Here is a 19,175-nt window from a genome sequence, read left to right as displayed (position 1 = left end):
AGAAAACTGGTAAACTGATGCGTGGATGAGTTGAAGTTAAATGTAGTGTAGTAATTTGTATAGCCTCAGGTGAGCAGCTTGCCAAAACAAACAAACAAACAGGCGAGGGATTTGGAAATATAGTTACAACAATGATGAGACTATGGGAAGAAATGAGAGTTGCTGCCATCAGATCCAATGCAGTGGAGCTCGGATTTAACACTGATAATGAGGTTCAAAGCTTAAGGAGAAAAGAGTATAAATGTGACAGGGAGAAGAGAAGCCACTAACGATTCACATTAAGTGGTTTTAATAGATTCGCTAGCTATACAGTTATAAAATCTTAAGATTTTTTCTTAAGCATTCCCTGATAATTGACTTTTCTAGTCAATTATTTACAAAAGGTTTATTGATTAATTAACTTTGTTGTAGTTCATTTCCTATTGTCACTTTCTATAGTTTCTGGTGATCATAACATATTTATAAAGAGTAGGCTGGGCGCGGTGGCTCACACCTGTAATCCTAGCACTTTGAGAGGCCGAGGCGGGTGGATCACGAGGTCAGGAGTTCAAGACCAGCCTGGCCAAGATGGTAAAATCCCGTCTCTACAAAAAATAGAAAGAGAATTAGGTGGGCATGGTGGCAAGTGCCTGTAATCCCAGCTGCTTGGGAGGCTGAGGCAGAGAATTGCTTGAACCGGGGAGGCGGAGGTTGCAGTGAGCTGAGATTGCACCACTACACTTCAGACAAGACTCTGTCTCAAAAAAAAAAAAAAAAAAGTATTAGAGAAGAAAATTAAAGGGCTTAGATAACTGATAAGCTAATTGAGTGTTGAATTATGAAGATATTTTATTTTGAATAAACATATTAAATAAATATTGAAGATATTTTAAGCCTTTCAATGCTGACTTTCTTTTAGCTCTCTCTCCCACAGATTCGATTGAATAGACTATTGACCATTGATACAGATTTGTTGGAGCAACAGGACATTGATCTAAGCCCTGACTTGGCAGCTACTTACGGCCCAACAGAAGAAGCTGCCCAAAAGGTTAAACACTATTATCGTTTTTGGATCCTACCCCAGCTGTGGATCGGCATTAACTTTGACAGACTCACACTTTTGGCCCTGTTTGATAGGTGAGATTATAGTGTGATATTAATGATTTGTGCAGATTTTATTTTTAAGATGAAGAGTCTTTAATTACCCACTGAGGTTTTTACCTGGTTATCATGTTGGGAAATGTTTTCTGGTTTTGTCCTCTTGAGATAAAACTTAAGGTAATGGGTTTCTAAACATTGACTATCTTAAGTCCGTTAAAAGTGTTTTGGTTGCAATTTCAGTATCTTTTACAAAGAAATTATTTTTGTTAATCAATGAGACTCATACAACTGCTACTCAAAAGCCAAAGAATATGAGTTGTTGATGATCTTTAAGTTATAGGTAATATGATGCAAAGTTCTGTATAACAGTTATAAGAGGAAACTTCTGTTTCCCTGTTTCTTAACACTACTATCTTAATGGCAAACACAAACTTGGTGACCAATAGCTGCTTCGAGTCAACATGGAGTAACAGGATTGGATTTATCATCCCATGTGAAACAACCAAAAATAGACAAAGTACATGAAACAGTGGTTTTCAAGACACTGAGATGAGAAAAAAAGGACAATGATTCCTGAGAGATGACAACAAATAACATGAGCCCTACAATTGCCCCAGCTTAATGCTTTGAGAGAGTTTCTAGGCCGCAAGGCAGGGAGGGAGAACTGAAGTAGAGTCCAGCCAACTTCCTGAGTTAAGGAGATAGAACTGGGATTCCAGGGAGGCTATGGCAGTTAGAGCCCATAGGACAGACTGTCAGAGAGGAGAGAGCTGCTTCGAGAGAGAACCTTAGAGATCTGCACTGAGTCACCTTGACTGTTTGGCAGAGTATGGATATGTTCCTGTATGTGAGGAAACTATTGGAGCCAGGGAAAGAACCATGTGAAAAGGAACAGAGGAACAGTTCCTGGCAATCACACAGCACTGGGAATAGAAGATGTCCCTACCAGCCAGATTGGAGATGTTTATGTTTCATATTTTGTGGTGCCTTGTGTAGAATACTCAGGAAGATCTTTAAAAGTGGGGAATAATTAGCCCTAGCAGGAGCACTACTTCACACCCACCTAACAAGTCATAAAACCAAGACCCGAAGGGATCAAACTGTTTCCAAGTAACATAAAATCTAAGAAGATTTATGGAAATCCAGAAATACCCAGCACCCAACAAGTTAAGATTCACAATGTCTAGCATTCAGTCAAAGATGACCAAGTGTGCAAAGAAGTGAGAAAACAACCTATAACAAGAATAATCAGTTGAGACCAAATTGTAGCTTGCATAGATATTAGAATTAGCAGACAAGGACATTAAAACAGTTATAACTGCTTTCCATATGTTTAAAAAGTTAACTACGGACATAGAAGATACTTTTAAAAGTCCCAAATCAAACTTACATAGTTGAAAACTATAATCCCTGAGATGAAAAATATACTGGATGGGATTAATGGTAGATTGCACCTTGTAGAAGAAAAGATTATTGAACTCACTCGAAGGCATAATAATGGAAGCTATCCAGAATGAAACAGAAGAGTCCACTGTCCCCAGTGAAAAGAGTATAAAAACAAAATGAGAAAAAGCTGTGGGACAATTACAAGAGGAAACAAGGAGACAAAAGATTTTGAAGAAATAAGGGTGGAGAACTTTCCAAATTTGATGAAAACTATGAATATACATTCAGGAAGCCCACTGAACCTCAAGCATAAAATACTTGAATAAAACTACACCAAGGCACACAACTGCTCAAAACCAGTGATAAAATTGTTAAAATTGCAAAAGAAAAAAAGAGGAGCAAGGATAAGGAAGACATCCTTTTTATTGTTGGAAATAACAAAGTGAAAAGACAATAGAGGAACATCTTTAAAGTACTGAAAAGAAAAAAACCCTGTCAACCTACAATTCTATACATAGCAAAAATACCTTTTAAAAATCAAAGTGAAATAAAGACATCTTCAGATCAGAAAAAAAAATGGAAAGAATTCTTTATGAGCAGACCCACACTACAAAAAATGTTGGAGGATGTCTTTCAGGCCGAAGGAAAGTGATCTCAGATGGAAATATAAGTCTACCCAAAGGAACAAAGATAAATGGAAATGGTAAGTCACTATATGGATAAATGTAAAATATTTTTTATTATTAATTAAATCTCTTTAAGAGATAACTTTAAATGAAAATAACAATGCTTGGGCAACCCGCTCAGGTCCCCTTCCACACTGTGGAAGCTTTGTTCTTTCGCTCTTTGCAATAAATCTTGCTACTGTAAAAAAAGAAAAAAAAATAACAGTGCTTTTTGTGGTTTATAACATGTAAAAGTAAAATTTATGATAATAGCATAAAGGCAGAGAGGGGAGAAATAAAAGCATATTATTGTAAGTTTCTTATATGTGAAGTGATACATCATCACTTGAAGGTAGACTGTCATAAACGTATGTTGTAAACCCTAGGCTGGATGCAGTGGCTTATACGTGTAATCCCAGCACTTTGGGAGGCAGAGGCAGGAGGATCACTTGAGCCCACGAGTTTGAGGCCAGCCTTGGCAACCCAGTGAGACCCTGTCTCTACAAACATATTTTTAAAAATTCTTACCAAAACCTACTGTAAGGCAATCACTAAAATAACAAAAGAGTTGTAGCTAATATGTCAAAAAGGAGATAAGATGGATTATAAAAATTACTGTTAATCAATAAGGTGGAAAAAGATCAAAGAATAGATGAGACAAATAGGAAACACATGACAAGATGATAGAGTCAGAAAAAGTCAGAAATTGGCCTATTAGATAAAAAAGAACAACACTCAACTCCAAGCTGCCTACAAGGAAGGTACTTTAAATATAAAAACAGAGGACAGTGTGGTAGCTCATGCCTATGATCCCAGCACTTTGGGAGTCTGAGGTGGGAGGATCTTTTGAGGCCCAGTTTTCGAAAGCAGCCTGGGCAACATAGACCCAGTTTCTACCAAAATAAAATAAAAACAAATAGGTTAAAAGATGGAAAAAGATATACCATGCTAACATTAACAAAAGGCTTATTATACTGGCTGTATTAAAGTCAGATAAAGTAGACTTCAGAACAAAGAATATTACCAAGGATAAAGAAGCCCATTTCATAGTGATAAGGAGTTAATTAATCCACAGGATTTAACAGTCCTAAATGTTTGTACACCTGAAACAGAGCTTCAGAATTCATAAAGCAAAAGCTAATAGAAGTGGAGAAATAGACAAATCACAGTTATAGGTGATTTCAGCACTTCTGTTTAAATAATTGATAGAATAATTATTTAGAAAATCAGTGAGGATATACTGAACTTGAACAGTGTTATCAACCAACCTAAATTGGTTGCATTTATGAAACACTGCATCCGTAACAAGAGAATATACATTTTTCTAAGTGCTCACAGAACATTTACTAAGATAGATCACATTTAGAGCCATAATACAAGAGTTAGTAAATTTTAAAAGGTCCACTATCCAATCATACATAGTGAATTAAATGGTAAATTAACAACAAATAGAACCTTGGAAAATCCCCAAATATTTGGAAACTAAACACTTCTAAATAACCCATGGATTAGAGAAGATGTCAAGGGAGAAATTAGTATTTTGGGCTAAATGAAAGTGAAAACATACCATATCTGAATTTTGGGAATGCCACTGACTTGCAGTACTTAGGAAAATTTATAGCACTAAACACCTAGATTAGAAAAGAAAGGTCTCAAATCAATGACTTCACCTTCCACTTACTAGAAGGACAAGAGCACATAAGCCCAAGTAAACAAAAGAAAGGTAGTAGTAAGGAACAAAACAATTCAATGAGGAAACAGAGAAATAAGAAAATCAAGGAAATGAAAAGTTTTAGAACATCAGTTGTATCAAGTGATACAAATAGCTAAAGGCTAAACCTTTAACCAGCCTGATCAGAAGAAAACAAAAGAAGAGGAAAGATGTAGATTACCAATATCAAGAATGTGAGTTATAATATCACTGCAGACTCTCCAGGTATTAAAAGGATAATTAGAGAATGATATGAGCAGCTATATGCAAATAAGTTCAACATTGGACAAATGGACAAATTTCTTGAAAGACAAATTATGAAATTCCATTCTCAAAGAAGTACCTGACCTTAATTGTCTTACATCTATTAAATAAGTGGAAATTATAGTTTAGAAACTTTCCCACAAAGAAAACTCTAGCCCCAGATGGCATCAAAATAATATTCAAATGAATGAAATGGAGAAAGGATAGCCTTTTCAACAAATGGTGGTGGAACGATTGGATTTCCATATGCAAAAAAGTAGAGATGGACGCAGAGGTGTGTGCTTAGGAGGCTGAGGTGAGAGGATTGTTTGAGGCCAGCCTGGGCAACATAGCAAGACCCCATTTCAAAAACAAAAATAAAGAACTTGTAGCCTTACCTTGTGCCATATTATGAAAATGTATCATAGGCTTAAATGTGAAACCTAAAACAAAACTTCTAGAAAAAAAAGAAAACAGGAGAAAACTTTTATGAACTTGGATTAGGCAAAATTACTTAGCTCTGATGCCAAAAACAAGATCATTAAAAAAAATTTGATACATTGGACTCATCAAAATTGAAAATCCTTAAAAATCCAAAGACAAGACATGTTCAATGACAAGGGAGGCACTATTCAGGCAGGCCCAGGATTGAAAAGAGGTCATTGGATTTAGCAAATCTGAAATTGCATAACTACCACCTAAAATCAAATGGAAATGCCAGTAATTTATTGATTTGGAAATACTATTGAACTTTTTTATCTGGTAGAACCATTAAATGAAATAGTACAAAGATGTTTATGAATTTTATTTGTATGCCCAGTTGATTGTGATAAATATGGAATTGGGTTAATATATTTGTTAAGTTTTTTTATGATTATAAAAGTAATTCCTTACCTATTGTAGAAAATTTAAATATGTACAAAGTTTTGAAGATAGAGGCAAACCATAATTCTTCCATGGAGGGAAGCATTATTAGTAATATCATTTTGGTATATTGTCTTTTTTAACCTATATGTTTAATTTTTTAATAGCAGAACTTATATCCTCCTGTGCCCATGGTTTTGTATCCTGCTTTCTGTATGTATGAGATGTGCTGAGCATTTTTTCATTTTTAATAGTCTTTAAAAATATGATTTAAAAGTATTTTAGGGAAATACTAAAGGATGTATTTGTATAAGATTTTGTGAATAAAATTTTCCCAAGAATTAATGAGATAGATTCTTGTGTGTGTATGACATAAAAATAATCTTCATTGATTTTATATATATATATATATCTGTATCTCGAGCATCATATTGTTTCTCTTACAATGTCAGTTTAATAAATATAGAATTGTCTTAGCAACTTTGATAGAAGCAGATAGAGGTCTTTGTCACTACCTTCATTTTCAAGATATGTAAGAGCCCATATTTAAGTAATTCTAGTAAGTGAGTTTTCTAATTCTTTCAGATGACTGCGAGATGGGGGAAGCAAAATCACTTAGTGCCAGAATTTTGTTACAATTTTGCCATATAACAAATGTTTTAAATTTAATTTTCTAGAAACTATTTTGAGGTTTTGTTTTTTGAACATAATGTGATTCTTTGTATACGTATTTTATTTGCCATCCAAGTTGGTTAACTATTTTGCAACAAATAGAATAGAAAAGCAGATATTAAGGAGAGTAACATTTTTAAAATAGAAATTTAAAACTATATTATGTAATTGAAACTCCACAATTCACTGTAGCATGTTTTGTTTGTATATAAGAATTCATGTTGTGTCCACATGAAACTAGTTTGTTTTCAGTATGATCTAAAACCTTGTTCAAACTCAGTACCAAAAAGACATCTTGGCATACTATGAACTTCATATTTATGTCTTCCCTTCCCTTTTTTCCATTTGGTTAATTTCTTATACTTACGATATACTTACTCATAAGTTTTTCTATCTGTAGAAATCGTGAGATCCTGGAAAATGTGTTAGCTGTCATCCTGGCTATTCTCGTGGCCTTTTTGGGATCTATTCTTCTCATACAAGGATTCTTCAGAGATATCTGGGTCTTCCAGTTCTGCCTTGTCATAGCCAGCTGTCAATACTCACTGCTTAAGGTACTAGCATCTCTTCTTTTCATGCTATGGAATTATATTTGTGTTAAAAGGCAGAGGATTTTGTAGCAATTACTGAATTATAGTAAGATAATTATTTTTCGGCTTACTTTTATTGGATGTTTACATAAGGTTGTGTAGAGAGCAAAAGGGGGATATAAACCTTAAAAATAATTGTATGTAAATTAGCACTTCCTAAAAACAAGTTTTTTGTATTAAAAGAAAACTGTATTTGTTTTGTTTGTTTTGTTTTGTTTTTTTTGGAGATGGAGTCTTGCTCTGTTGCCCAGGCTGCAGTGCAATGATGCTATCTGGCTCACTGCAACCTTCGCCTCCCAGGTTCAAGTGATTCTCCTGCCTCAGCCTCCTGAGTAGCTGGGATTACAGGTGCATGCCACCATGCGGGGCTAATTTTTGTATTTTTAGTAGAGACGGGGTTTCACCATGTTGGTCAGGCTAGTCTCAAACTCCTGACCTCATGATCCGCCTGCCTTGGCTTCCCAAAGTACTGGGATTACAGGCATGAGCCACTGCACCTGGCCTAAAAGAAAACTGTATTTGTTAAAATAAGAACTTGCATGCTTTTTTTTTTAATAGTAGTATTTTTTTATTATTATTATACTTTAAGTTCTGGGATACATGTGCAGAATGTGCAGATTTATTACATAGGTATACACGTGCCACGGTGGTTAACTGCACCCATCAACCTGTCATCTACATTAGCTATTTCTCCTAATGCTATCCCTCCCCTACCCGTCTCCCCCTGACAGGCCCTAGTGTGTGATGTTCCCCTGCTTGTGTCCATGTGTTCTCATTGTTCAACTCGCACTTATGAGTGAGAACATGCAGTGTTTGGTTTTCTGTTGTTGTGTTAGTTTTCTGAGAATGATGGTTTCCAGCTTCATCCATGTCCCTGCAAAGGACATGAACTCATCCTTTTTTATGGCTGCATAGTATTCCATGTTGTATATGTGCCACATTTTCTTTATCCAGTCTATCATTGATGGGCATTTGGGTTAGTTCCAAGTCTTTGCTATTGTGAACAGTGCTGCAATAAACATACATGTGCATGTGTCTTTATAGTAGAATGATTTATAATCCTTTGTGTATATACCCAGTAATGGGATTTCTAGGTCAAATGGTATTTCTGGTTCTAGATCCTTGAGGAATCGCCACACTGTCTTCCACAATGGTTGAACTAGTTTACACTCCCACCAACAGTGTAAAAGCGTTCCTGTTTCTCCACATCCTCTCCAGCATCTGTTGTTTCCTGACTTTAATGATTGCTGCTCTAACTGGCTTGAGATGGTATCTCATTGTGGTTTTGATTTGCATTTCTCTAATGACCATTGATGATGAGCTTTTTTTCATATGTTTGTCGGCCACATAAATGTCTTTTGAGAAGTGTCTGTTCATATCCTTTGCCCACTTTTGGATGGGATTGTTTGTTTTTTTCTTGTAAATTTAAGTTCCTTGTAGATTCTGGATATTAGCCATATGTCAGATGGATAGATTGCAAAAATTTTCTCCCATTCTGTAGGTTGCCTGTTCGCTCTGAAAATAGTTTCTTTTGCTGTACAGAAGCTCTTTAGTTTAATTAGATCCCATTTGTCAATTTTGGCTTCTGTTGCAATTGCTTTTGGTGTTTTAGTCATGAAGTCTTTGCCCATGCCTATGTCCTGAATGGTATTGCCTAGGTTTTCTTCTAGGGTTTTTATGGTTTTAGGTCTTACATTTAAGTCTTTAATCCGTCTTGAGTTAATTTTTGTATAAGGTGTAAGGAAGAGGTCCAGTTTCAGTGTTCTGCATATGGCTAGCCAGTTTTCCCAACACCATTCATTAAATAGGGAATCCTTTCCCCATTGCTTGTTTTTGTCGGATTTGTCAAAGATCAGATGGTTGTAGATGTGTGGTGTTATTTCTGAGGCCTCTGTTCTGTTCCATTGGTCTGTATATCTTTTTTGGTACCAGTACCATGCTGTTTTGGTTACTGTAGTCTTGTAGTAGAGTTTGAAGTCAGGTAGCGTGATGCCTCCAGCTTTGCTCTTTTTGCTTAGGATTGTCTTGGCTATGTGGGCTCTTTTTTGTTTCCATATGAAATTTAAAGTAATTTTTTCTACTTCTGTAAGAAAGTCATTGGTAGCTTGATGGGGATTGCATTGAATCTGTGAATTACTTTGGGCAGTATGGCCATTTTCACAATATTGATTTCTTCCTGTCCATGAGCATGGAATGTTTTTCCATTTGTTTGTGTCCTCTCTTATTTCCTTAGCAGTGGTTTGTAGTTCTCCTTGAAGAGAAGCCCCCCCACAGCTGGAAAACCATTCACATAGTTCTGTTTTTACTAACAGCTGTCCATCCTTTTTTTCTCTCTCCATTTATAGCTAGACATGTGGAGTAAGCCATCTAGGTCATCTGCTTTATTTCTTTAAGACCCATCCATACTTCCCTCATTGCAGTACTGAAATTATAGTCTTTGTGGTTGCTAATGATCATTCTAATTGCTAAATTGCTTTTCTTAAGTCTCCATGCTTTGTGAATGCTACATCATTTAATACCTATGTATACTCTTCCATTTTGATATTCTCCTCATTTTTGATCTGTGACTTTATACCACCCTCATGTTTCTTTCACTTTTCAGATGACTCTCTTTTCCTTTGTTGATCCCTCTTTGTTCTTTCAACTGCTTAATTTATGAGAATTCTCTAGGATTTTATGTGGTTATCTTCTCGGTTTACGGTTCCTTTCCAGTGAAGTCATCCTTTTTTATTACTTTATTTGTTGCCTTTGTATATGAGTTATGTCCAGATTTATATCTCAAAGTCTTCACCTCTTTTGCAAGCTTTAGTCCTATATATCTAACAGACATTTTAAAATAGCAAATTAATCATCTCCTGGTTAATTTTTCTTTCCCAATATCTTTGCTTTTGGCAGTGATATACCTGCTAAAAATCTTTGAGTCTCTGCTCCTTCCTCCTTGATCCCTAATAACAAGTAACCCAGTCCCTTTGATGACATTTAATGATTCTATATTAAAATTACTGGTTGTCATTCTTGCACTATGCCTTTAGTGCCTTAAATCATTTAAATTCATTTTCTGGCTCTAGTGTCTCCATGGTCCAATTAATTTTGTCCACTGCTTTCAGGTTAATGTGGTTAAATATGGAAAAGGTAAAAGGTGACGGATTTTTGCAACTAGTTGACTAGAAGAATAATAATGTCATAAAGAGGGATAAGAAAGACAAGAACAGAAGCATTTAGAAGATAGTTGTTGTGGTTAAAAGAGTTTAAAGATTATCTGGAGTCAAATCTAGCCAAGGGCCAAATGCCAAACTCAGTGAGCTCGGCCCAGTGTCGAATGGTAGGGTGGTGATAGACAATCCCAGTGAAATTGTATGGTATGCCATTGGAAATGAACTGAAACTTGGGAGAAAAGTCATGAGTAGGGAAGTAGCTGCATAATACCTTCTGAACATTTTTATGGGAAGTTAATAAAGTCTCTTAAAAGGATACAGCTTAACTTATTTGATTATTTTGATATGAAAATGCAGATAGTATCTTTATTACAAATACCATTGTATTGTTTAGTAAGCTTGGAATTTATGGGCAGAACTAGAATTGTTGGTATAAGTGAACCCCTATTATTGTATATTTCTTGAATGAATGATGTCCTGTGAGAAATACTATACTTGTATTTAGTGTACCTCAACTGCACTTGTATATAGCAATAAGCCAAACAGTAAGATGGCTCTGTCTATCATATGCTATTGCAGAAACTTGAAGATAGATACAAATAAATACATATTATTTGTATTATATGTATTCATATAATTATTTCCTGACTCTTATCAGGAAAGATTTGATATGTTTTTAATATCACAATGACACTGGTATCTGGAGCTGATGTTTCATCTGTGGAACAGAATTATTAATATAGGTCATTTTGTGGTTGTGGAATATTTACTTAAAATCATTTCAGGCATTTTGAAAGTTGGTTGTAAAATTAGCAAGACTTCAGGAGTGTAATTTGTCTTTCTGTTTCATTTTTAGAGTGTTCAACCAGATTCTTCTTCTCCCAGACATGTAAGTCACTCTTAATATGGCTGCACATTATAGGTCCTTAACATTTATCATAACATTTGTGGTTTGTTTTTTGTTTTTTTTGTTTTGTTTGGAATGCATCAGACTGAACTAAAATTTATGTTATTATTTTCCTCATCTATGTTTTGACACACTACTAGAAATATAGGTGTTTTGTTAGCTTGAAATAAAATGACATTGTACTTGTGGACTCTAAATCTTGGTTGAAAATGAGCATAATAATTCACTGTTTGATAGTCTGTTTCAGGGAGTAGACATGGTTCTTATAAACTCATGATTATTTGTGTTTAATACATTTTGAATAATAGGTATTGAAAATAGAATTTTGAAGTAGGAAAAACTTTATATTATTTCACTTGAGTAACCATTAGGAGCAAGAATAAAGAAGTAATACATGAGTCTGGTGTTGAGACCATTGAATAAAAACTTCGTTATTCACTTCGTGACTTTAGATAAAAATATTATCTGCCTAGCACTATTTATTGTGAAGTGAGATCCAATTTTAGATGTAAATTGAGGTTTTAATAGAGCAGAGGATATTCTATTTAAAGTAGTTCAAAAATAGACTTCAAGAATAGTTTATGATTTTTTTCCTTGAATATAATTTTTTTAATCCTTTCACTGGAATAATGAATAATGGGAATGGATGAGCAAAATAAAACAAAGAGGCAGGAGAATGGCGTGAACCCGGGAGGCGGAGCTTGCAGTGAGCTGAGATTGCGCCACTGCACTCCAGCCTGGGCGACAGAGCAAGACTCCGTCTCAAAAAAAAAAAAAAAACAAAAAGGCAAATGTGTTTTTATTTTGACTGATTATGTTTACTGTTTTGTAAGAATACATATTTTTGAAGTGTAATGATATACGGAAACATTGCTTTTTAACTTTTTATTTTGACGTAATTTCAAACTTAAAGTTGCAAGGGTAGTACAAAGAATTTCAGATACCGTTCGTCCAGATCCCCATGTTAACATTTACGATATTTGCTTAATCCCTTTCTAGCACATGATCATTTTTCCTTCTTTCTCTCTGCTGGCTGACATGATGCCCCTTTACCTCTAAATATCTCAGTGTGTGTTTCTTAGAAACAAAGATATTCCTTTATGTTAGTTAATTCAAGGTAATTATCAAAATTAGAACATTAACATTGATACAATGCTGTCTTCTGATATATAGATCTTATTCAAATAGGTTTTGCCCATTGTCTTCACTGGCAATAGAAAGTCCTTGATTATGTTTGGTCTCTTAAATCTCCTTTAATCTGGAGCAATTCTTCGGAAGCTATCTTTCATGATATTGAAATTTTTGATAGATATAGGCCAGTTATTTTATAGACCATCCCTCAAGTTGAGTTTGTCTGATGTTTTTTTCTTTAAAAAAAAATTTTTTTTTATTTTTTTATTTTTTCACCCTGTCTTATGGTGCTGATGATGTTTCTGATTTGATAAGGCCATGCTTTTTAAAGTAGGAATACTGCAAAAGTGCATCATATTAGGAAGCACATACTGATTTATCCTGTTACTAGTGATGTTAATTTTGATCTTCTGGTTAAGGGTATTGTCTGCAGGGTGTCTGAAATTTCTGCAATATTAACATTTTGGCCAGCTAATTCTTTTTTTGAGGGTGCGGAGTGCTGTCCAATGCATTGTAGGATGTTTGGCATCCTCTACCTACAAGATGCTGGTAGCACCACTTCCCCAACTGTGACAACAGAAATGTGTCCAGATATTCACATATGTGCACTGGGGAGCAAAACCCCCTCCCACTTCCTTTTTCTCTTACAGATAATAAATACTTAAAATAAATAAATAAAATAAATACCTCATAGATACCTTGAGACTGTATATGGGTCTTTCTTCATAAGTTTCTATCCAGTTTTTTTAGTATCTCCTGATGTTTCTTGCCTGATTCAGTTATCATTTATTGGTTGCCAAATGGTGATTTTTTCTCATCCCATCATTCCTTCTACATTTATTAGTTGACCATTTATTAATACTGTAAGGAAGAGCTTTCCCTTCTGTCTTATATATGTAGGTATGTATTGGTGTGGATAAATGGATGATTTTATTCAATGGACTATAATGTTACTAGTAGTATTTATTTTGATGCTCAAATTGTCCCTGATTTAGCCATTGGGAGTCCATCACGCAGCTTTCTGTGTCCTTTTGACATATCTCTGTCATTCTTTAAGTACTTTCTACCTTTTTGTCACAACAATATGTTCCAGGGTCATCTTATACTTTCCCTGTTGTAGCCAGAAACCAGTCTTTTCTCTATGGAGCCCCCCCGCCTTTTTTGGTAGGTAATGGTATTTATAAAGTAAGATCTGGTTGCTAGTAATCATTATTGCTAGAATCTCATTGCATCTAGGTCCTCTTAGTGGATAAAGCTAGGAAGTGTATGTATGTATGTACATATATACACACATATATACATATATATTACCTATTCCTATATCTATTTATATGCATATTAAAAATAATGAGACTGTGGGAGCCCAATGTGGGCAGATCAGTTGAGACCAGGAGTTTGAGACCAGCCTGGGCAACATGGCGAAACTCCATCTCTAAAAAAATTAAACAGGCACAGTGATGTGTGCCTATGGTCCCAGCTACTTGGAAGGCTGAGGCGGGAGGATCACTTTAGCTCAGGAGGTTGAGGCTGCAGTGAGCTGTGAGCGCTCTACTACATTCCAGTCTGGGCGACAGAGTGAGACCCTGTCTCAAAAAAACAAACAATAAAAAACACAAAACTTCACACTGATACTTCTGTTTCAGTCCAGTATCTCAGAGTTCATTCTGTTATTTTTCCTCCTTCTGTATTTGTTAATCCTTTCTGTGATTGTCAGAAATCTGGCTTCCATGTGGAAAAATTTTGAATCCTTAGAATAAAGCCATCAGTGATCTCAGTAGTTGTGACTTAAAATTAACTAAACTGACTTTTAAAAAATATCATTTTCAGGGTCATAATCGTATCATTGCCTACAGTAGACCAGTTTATTTCTGCATATGTTGTGGTCTTATTTGGCTCTTGGATTATGGTAGCAGAAACCTGACTGCAACCAAGTTCAAATTATATGGAATAACTTTCACCAATCCACTGGTGTTTATATCAGCCAGGGATTTAGTTATAGGTGAGTCATCTTAAAATATCTCTAATCTTAAAATTAATTTATTTGTATATCAGCATTTTACTGATAAATATATCAGTTATACAGCTTTAAATAGTTTTTAATAAGCTTATTTTACTGTTATCTGCTCTGAGGAACAAAGTGATAGGACTATTACGAGTGAATAAAGCTAATGATGGACAAATATTATAGTAATTCTTTTGTTCTTGGAGTAGATATAATGGAGAAGTTTTTTTGATTTTGTTATCTGAGGTTTCTATTATGTGAAAATGGTTGAAATAACTTTAAAAAGTATTGTTTATGATTGAAAAGATGTTATTTACTACCCAAGCAATTACATTGAGAGGTATCATTTAAAATACTGTCTTTTAAAAATTGCTTAGTAGTTTATGTTAATTTGGGATTTTTAAAAATTATGACCTCTCAGTGGACACAAGAATGGATACAGTGTAATATTTTAAAGTATACTTTTCTTTCTTTTTATAGTGTTTACACTCTGTTTCCCAATAGTGTTTTTCATTGGTCTCCTGCCTCAGGTGAATACATTTGTAATGTACCTTTGTGAACAATTGGATATTCATGTTTTTGGTGGTAATGGTGAGTACTTCTTTATAAAAATTATAGATTACAGTATTACCTTTATAGATCATGAAGTAATAAACTGACCATTAAAATGCTTTTCCAGTTTTCATTTCAGGCTTGAAATTAGAAAAAAAAAAAAGACATTAAGTAATTGAAGACTGAGAAACAATTAATTTGTGGATAGGAAAAAATAGTCAAGTCTGCTACTTTAGAGAAAGAGCCAGATATAATGAAGCAGATGTGTAAGAAGTTATAAAAATAATGTCTGCAACTAAAAGTTATAGTGAATTTACATGGAACCTATATATACTTAAGAGGTATTTATAAAAGATCATCTACCCTGAGTAGATTGAGGTTTGATACTTAGCATTATATTTGGATTTTAAACCATTATGTGCATTTAGTAGGTCTTCATATTTGGTTTCAGAGCCTTGTTTTATCCTTAGAATGGTAACACCAAAACCAGAATCTAAAACCATTTTACTAATAAATAAGTTTTTAAGAACTGTCTCTGTTCATTGAGTAGAATATGTGGCTATGAATTGATATACTTAGAAAATCTATTTCCATATTACCCCGGAATAGATAATGGTTTGTAGAACTTGAAAATAATCATATCAGCATACACCATGGTTAAAATATACCATTATTTAGTTTAACCATTTAAAATTTTACTGAAAGATGAGTTTGCAACTAGAGAAAATGAAAGGGGAAGAAATTACTGTAACTTTATAGTTCATTTCTCTACACGTTTCACATTTTCGGGCCTCATTTATTTTCCAAGCATATGCATTGAAATCCTCTCTGCTGATAAACTGTCGATATTATGGCTTTAATTTTAAATAGAAACTGAGTTTTTTCTATGTTGCCGTATATCATACTAGAGAATTTTTAATGTTTTGAAAATTTTTTGAAGGGATGTGAATTAAGACGGAACTGGTTTCATCAATCAGCATGGCTTAATGGGTAGAAGACAGTTTGAATATTTAGGGACTATTACTCGTGTTATATTACCCTAAATACTATGGGGAGGGCTTAGTGTAGGTAATTTATGATAATGAGCTTTTGTCATACTATAATTTACAAACTTAACTCAAGGTATTAGGTTTCTGATATCTCATAAGGAATTATTTCTGTAGATTTCTTTTATGATTATTATTGTGAAATTACTACTAAAGAAAATCTGTTACCCATGTTTTAAAAATAAAGTCTAGATATCTTAGCCATCCCGTATTCCTTATTACTAATAACTCCCATTGGAATATTAGTAATTATCTATTTCATTGTTGTTGCTATTGTTAGCAATTAGATCTATGGTGTCTAAAGTATCTATTATTAGATCTAAATTATCTATTTTGTTGTTGTTACTGTTAGCAATTAGATACACACTTTTTTTCTGAAAATTAACACGTGGGAATACAGATTTACTTCTGTGGGTAACACAGGTTCTGTTTACATAGATAAATATTTTTCAGTGAACACTTAATACATCTCCATTTCCTGTTCAGGCCTCTGAAAACTTCATTTTTCCACATTTTTTGTTAATATAAGATATATTCTTGAAGCATAATATAGGTAAAATTTTTTCTTAACTACATATAAATGTTTATTACTTCCAAGATGAATATATTTTATCTCATAACAAAGATTCAGGATAGCAAATGTCTGTCATGTCAAAATCTTTTTGAAAGAAACTGAATGAAGTAACTGAATTTTTGAAATTCAGATTAGTAGATATTTAATGATAATTGACATTATAATATTTTAAATGCTTTTCAGTGACTTTTTAATTTTTTTCATATATTTTTATAAAATATTTCTTACCTTTTTCTTTTCCTGTCTAGCCACTACAAGCCTGCTTGCAGCACTTTACAGTTTTATCTGTAGCATTGTTGCAGTAGCCTTATTGTATGGATTATGTTATGGAGCTTTAAAGGTGAGCAATAAATTATAGTATGTTTTGTCTTTAAGGCTAGATTTCTATATGAAGGTTGTTTTAAAATCAACTAATAATGATTTCTTCCCCTGGTGCCACTTAGCATTAATTTTCATAGTCTTCATATGTTAAACATTATTCTCATTCTCAACTACTTTGAATTTGAAAGCAGTTTAATAGTTAACCATTACTAAAAGAAAATTATTTTTCCTGCAGTAGTCATAGGTTAATATTAGAAACAGATTATTGAAAACTAGGCTCATCTGGTATAGGGTAGGCATAATAATTACAGAATATGAAATCAATTTTAAAATTCTAGTTAAGAACTTAACTACTTTTCATGTTAGTTTTTTTAAACTTATAAAAACAAGTTCAAGGACTGCAATTTAAGATTCATGCTAATAAAAAGTAATATACTGAAATTTAACATCATTATTGGGTTAGAAGATCTGGATGAGCCTCATGAACTTTCCTTTAAAAGATTGTTGACAAGTTGTAAACATAAAAATTAAAAAATTTTTATAGACAGCTTTCAGCTCCTCATGCATACTTGTGGTTTATTTTTGTTTTTTGTTTGGCGACTAGTGCAAGACAATCAGAGAATGGTAGGGTTGAAAGGACTATGACAAGTGACTCACAGATCCTTCCTTGCCTCATTTAAGTAGCATTTATAGAGCATTTATGTGTACCAGGTACTATGCTAAACCATTTTCTGCTTTGAAGGAGCTTGTAGGTTAGCTACGATTAACAAGTCAGCCAACATGTTCAATACAGCGTAACGAAGGTTATAAAAACAGTTCTGTGGGTATACAAATTAAGACTACTTTATTCTGCCAAAAGGGATTAAAGACAATTTTCTAGGAAGGTGATATAACCAGATTTTGAAGATCAAATAGGCATTAGCTAATTGAAACAAGAAATGAAGACCCATGGACTTGTAAAGAAAATGTGTTGTGTAGAGGAAATGGCAAATGATTTGGAATTTCTGGAGGTTTGGGTACATGAGGAAACATGACATCTAAGGTCATTCCTCTAAGGCTAGAAAGGTAAGCAAAGGCTGGATCATTTAGTTTTAATTTCTTCTTACCCACATTGTATGACTATATCACAGTTTACCTGCTGTGTTAGAGATGCTCATTTGAGTTGTTTCTAGTTGAGGAATATTATGAATAAGCCTGCTGTGAACATCATCTTGCAAGTCTTTTTGTGGACATGTGTATTCATTTCTCTTGGGTAAATACCTAGAAATGGAATTAACAGTTTTCCAAAGTGGTTGTGCTGGATATTTTAGTTTTTTGTTTGTTTGTTTTAGTTTTAATTTTTATCAAAGTTGTACATTCATATATCACAGCGTCAAATAGTTTTACAAGACTTATAGCAAGAACAGCAATCTCCTAACCTGTTTTACCTTCCTCAGACTTACTATTTTTAACTGATTCTTTTTGGCATTTACCTCCATAGATCTACCTTTCATTTCTGCTTCTTGTATTTTCTGACATCTTCAGCAGAACCCGTGGACTGCCCTTTATGAAAGTTGGAGGCTTGACTTTCTTTCTTTTTTTTTAGAAGCTAGTTTAGAATGCATGTGGTCCGTTTATTCCTCAGAGTATTCTAGTTTACGTCCCTAGATTAGGTTAAACTGTCCGAGAGCTGCATGTTTGGACCAGGCTGTCTGGCCACCTCTAGGGTTTCCTTGCCCACGTTTCCCTTCAGCATTATGCCTGCCATTTGCACGGAGGCGCCTTCCAAGAGTGTGTGTAAGAAAACGGCGGTCCCTTTATCATGGGGCTGTCATGTTGATGCCCTTCAGTGCTTCGTTTAGTGTCCCTTCTGTAAAGACTCAATCAAGATGTTTCTTTTAAATCTTGATGACAGCCAGTTCTTGTTTGTTTTCCTTAGAAATCTGGAATGCATTTTGGTTTTGGCTTTTTGTTTTTTCCCCGTATAACCAGTGTTATTTTTAAAATTTCCCTTGGCCATTAAGCAGCTCAAAGCCAAATTCCCTGCTTATGTCCAGGAATTTATGGCTTTTGCCTCCCATATTCCTTCCCTCATCATTATAAATGAGGTCCTGAGCAGGGTGATGGTTATAAGGATATTTTGTCTTATACTAATTCAAATTCATTAAGTTATCCATTTGTTTCTGAGATTTTTTTTTACATTTGTGTTATATTTAACATTATTAAAGAATAGTAACAGTTCAGAAAAAGGTTGTTAATTTAAACTTTCTGCAAACATCACTGAAAACTTCACCAAG

At 34.1% G+C, this 19,175-nt stretch overlaps 1 protein-coding gene across 6 annotated transcripts in view; it reads left to right on the top strand.

The window, feature by feature from the left end:
• Window positions 1–19,175, top strand: part of PCNX1 (pecanex 1) — a 210,935-nt gene that overhangs the window by 105,118 nt on the left and 86,642 nt on the right. For 4 of the 6 annotated variants that reach the window (XM_058429893.1, XM_032134758.2, XM_032134762.2 and 1 more), the window contains 6 exons: window positions 899–1,116; window positions 7,022–7,175; window positions 11,223–11,255; window positions 14,232–14,403; window positions 14,887–14,997; window positions 16,827–16,918. In XM_058429893.1, coding sequence (XP_058285876.1) covers window positions 899–1,116; window positions 7,022–7,175; window positions 11,223–11,255; window positions 14,232–14,403; window positions 14,887–14,997; window positions 16,827–16,918 — 780 coding nt within the window. The remainder of the gene's footprint in view (window positions 1–898; window positions 1,117–7,021; window positions 7,176–11,222; window positions 11,256–14,231; window positions 14,404–14,886; window positions 14,998–16,826; window positions 16,919–19,175) is intronic. The other 2 variants (XM_032134763.2, XM_032134760.2) reach the window with 1 other exon arrangement.

This window comes from Hylobates moloch, unplaced genomic scaffold (genome assembly GCF_009828535.3).
Source record: "Hylobates moloch isolate HMO894 unplaced genomic scaffold, HMol_V3 SCAFFOLD_16, whole genome shotgun sequence".
Taxonomy (NCBI): domain Eukaryota; kingdom Metazoa; phylum Chordata; class Mammalia; order Primates; family Hylobatidae; genus Hylobates; species Hylobates moloch.
This window is presented reverse-complemented; position numbering and strand designations above follow the sequence as displayed.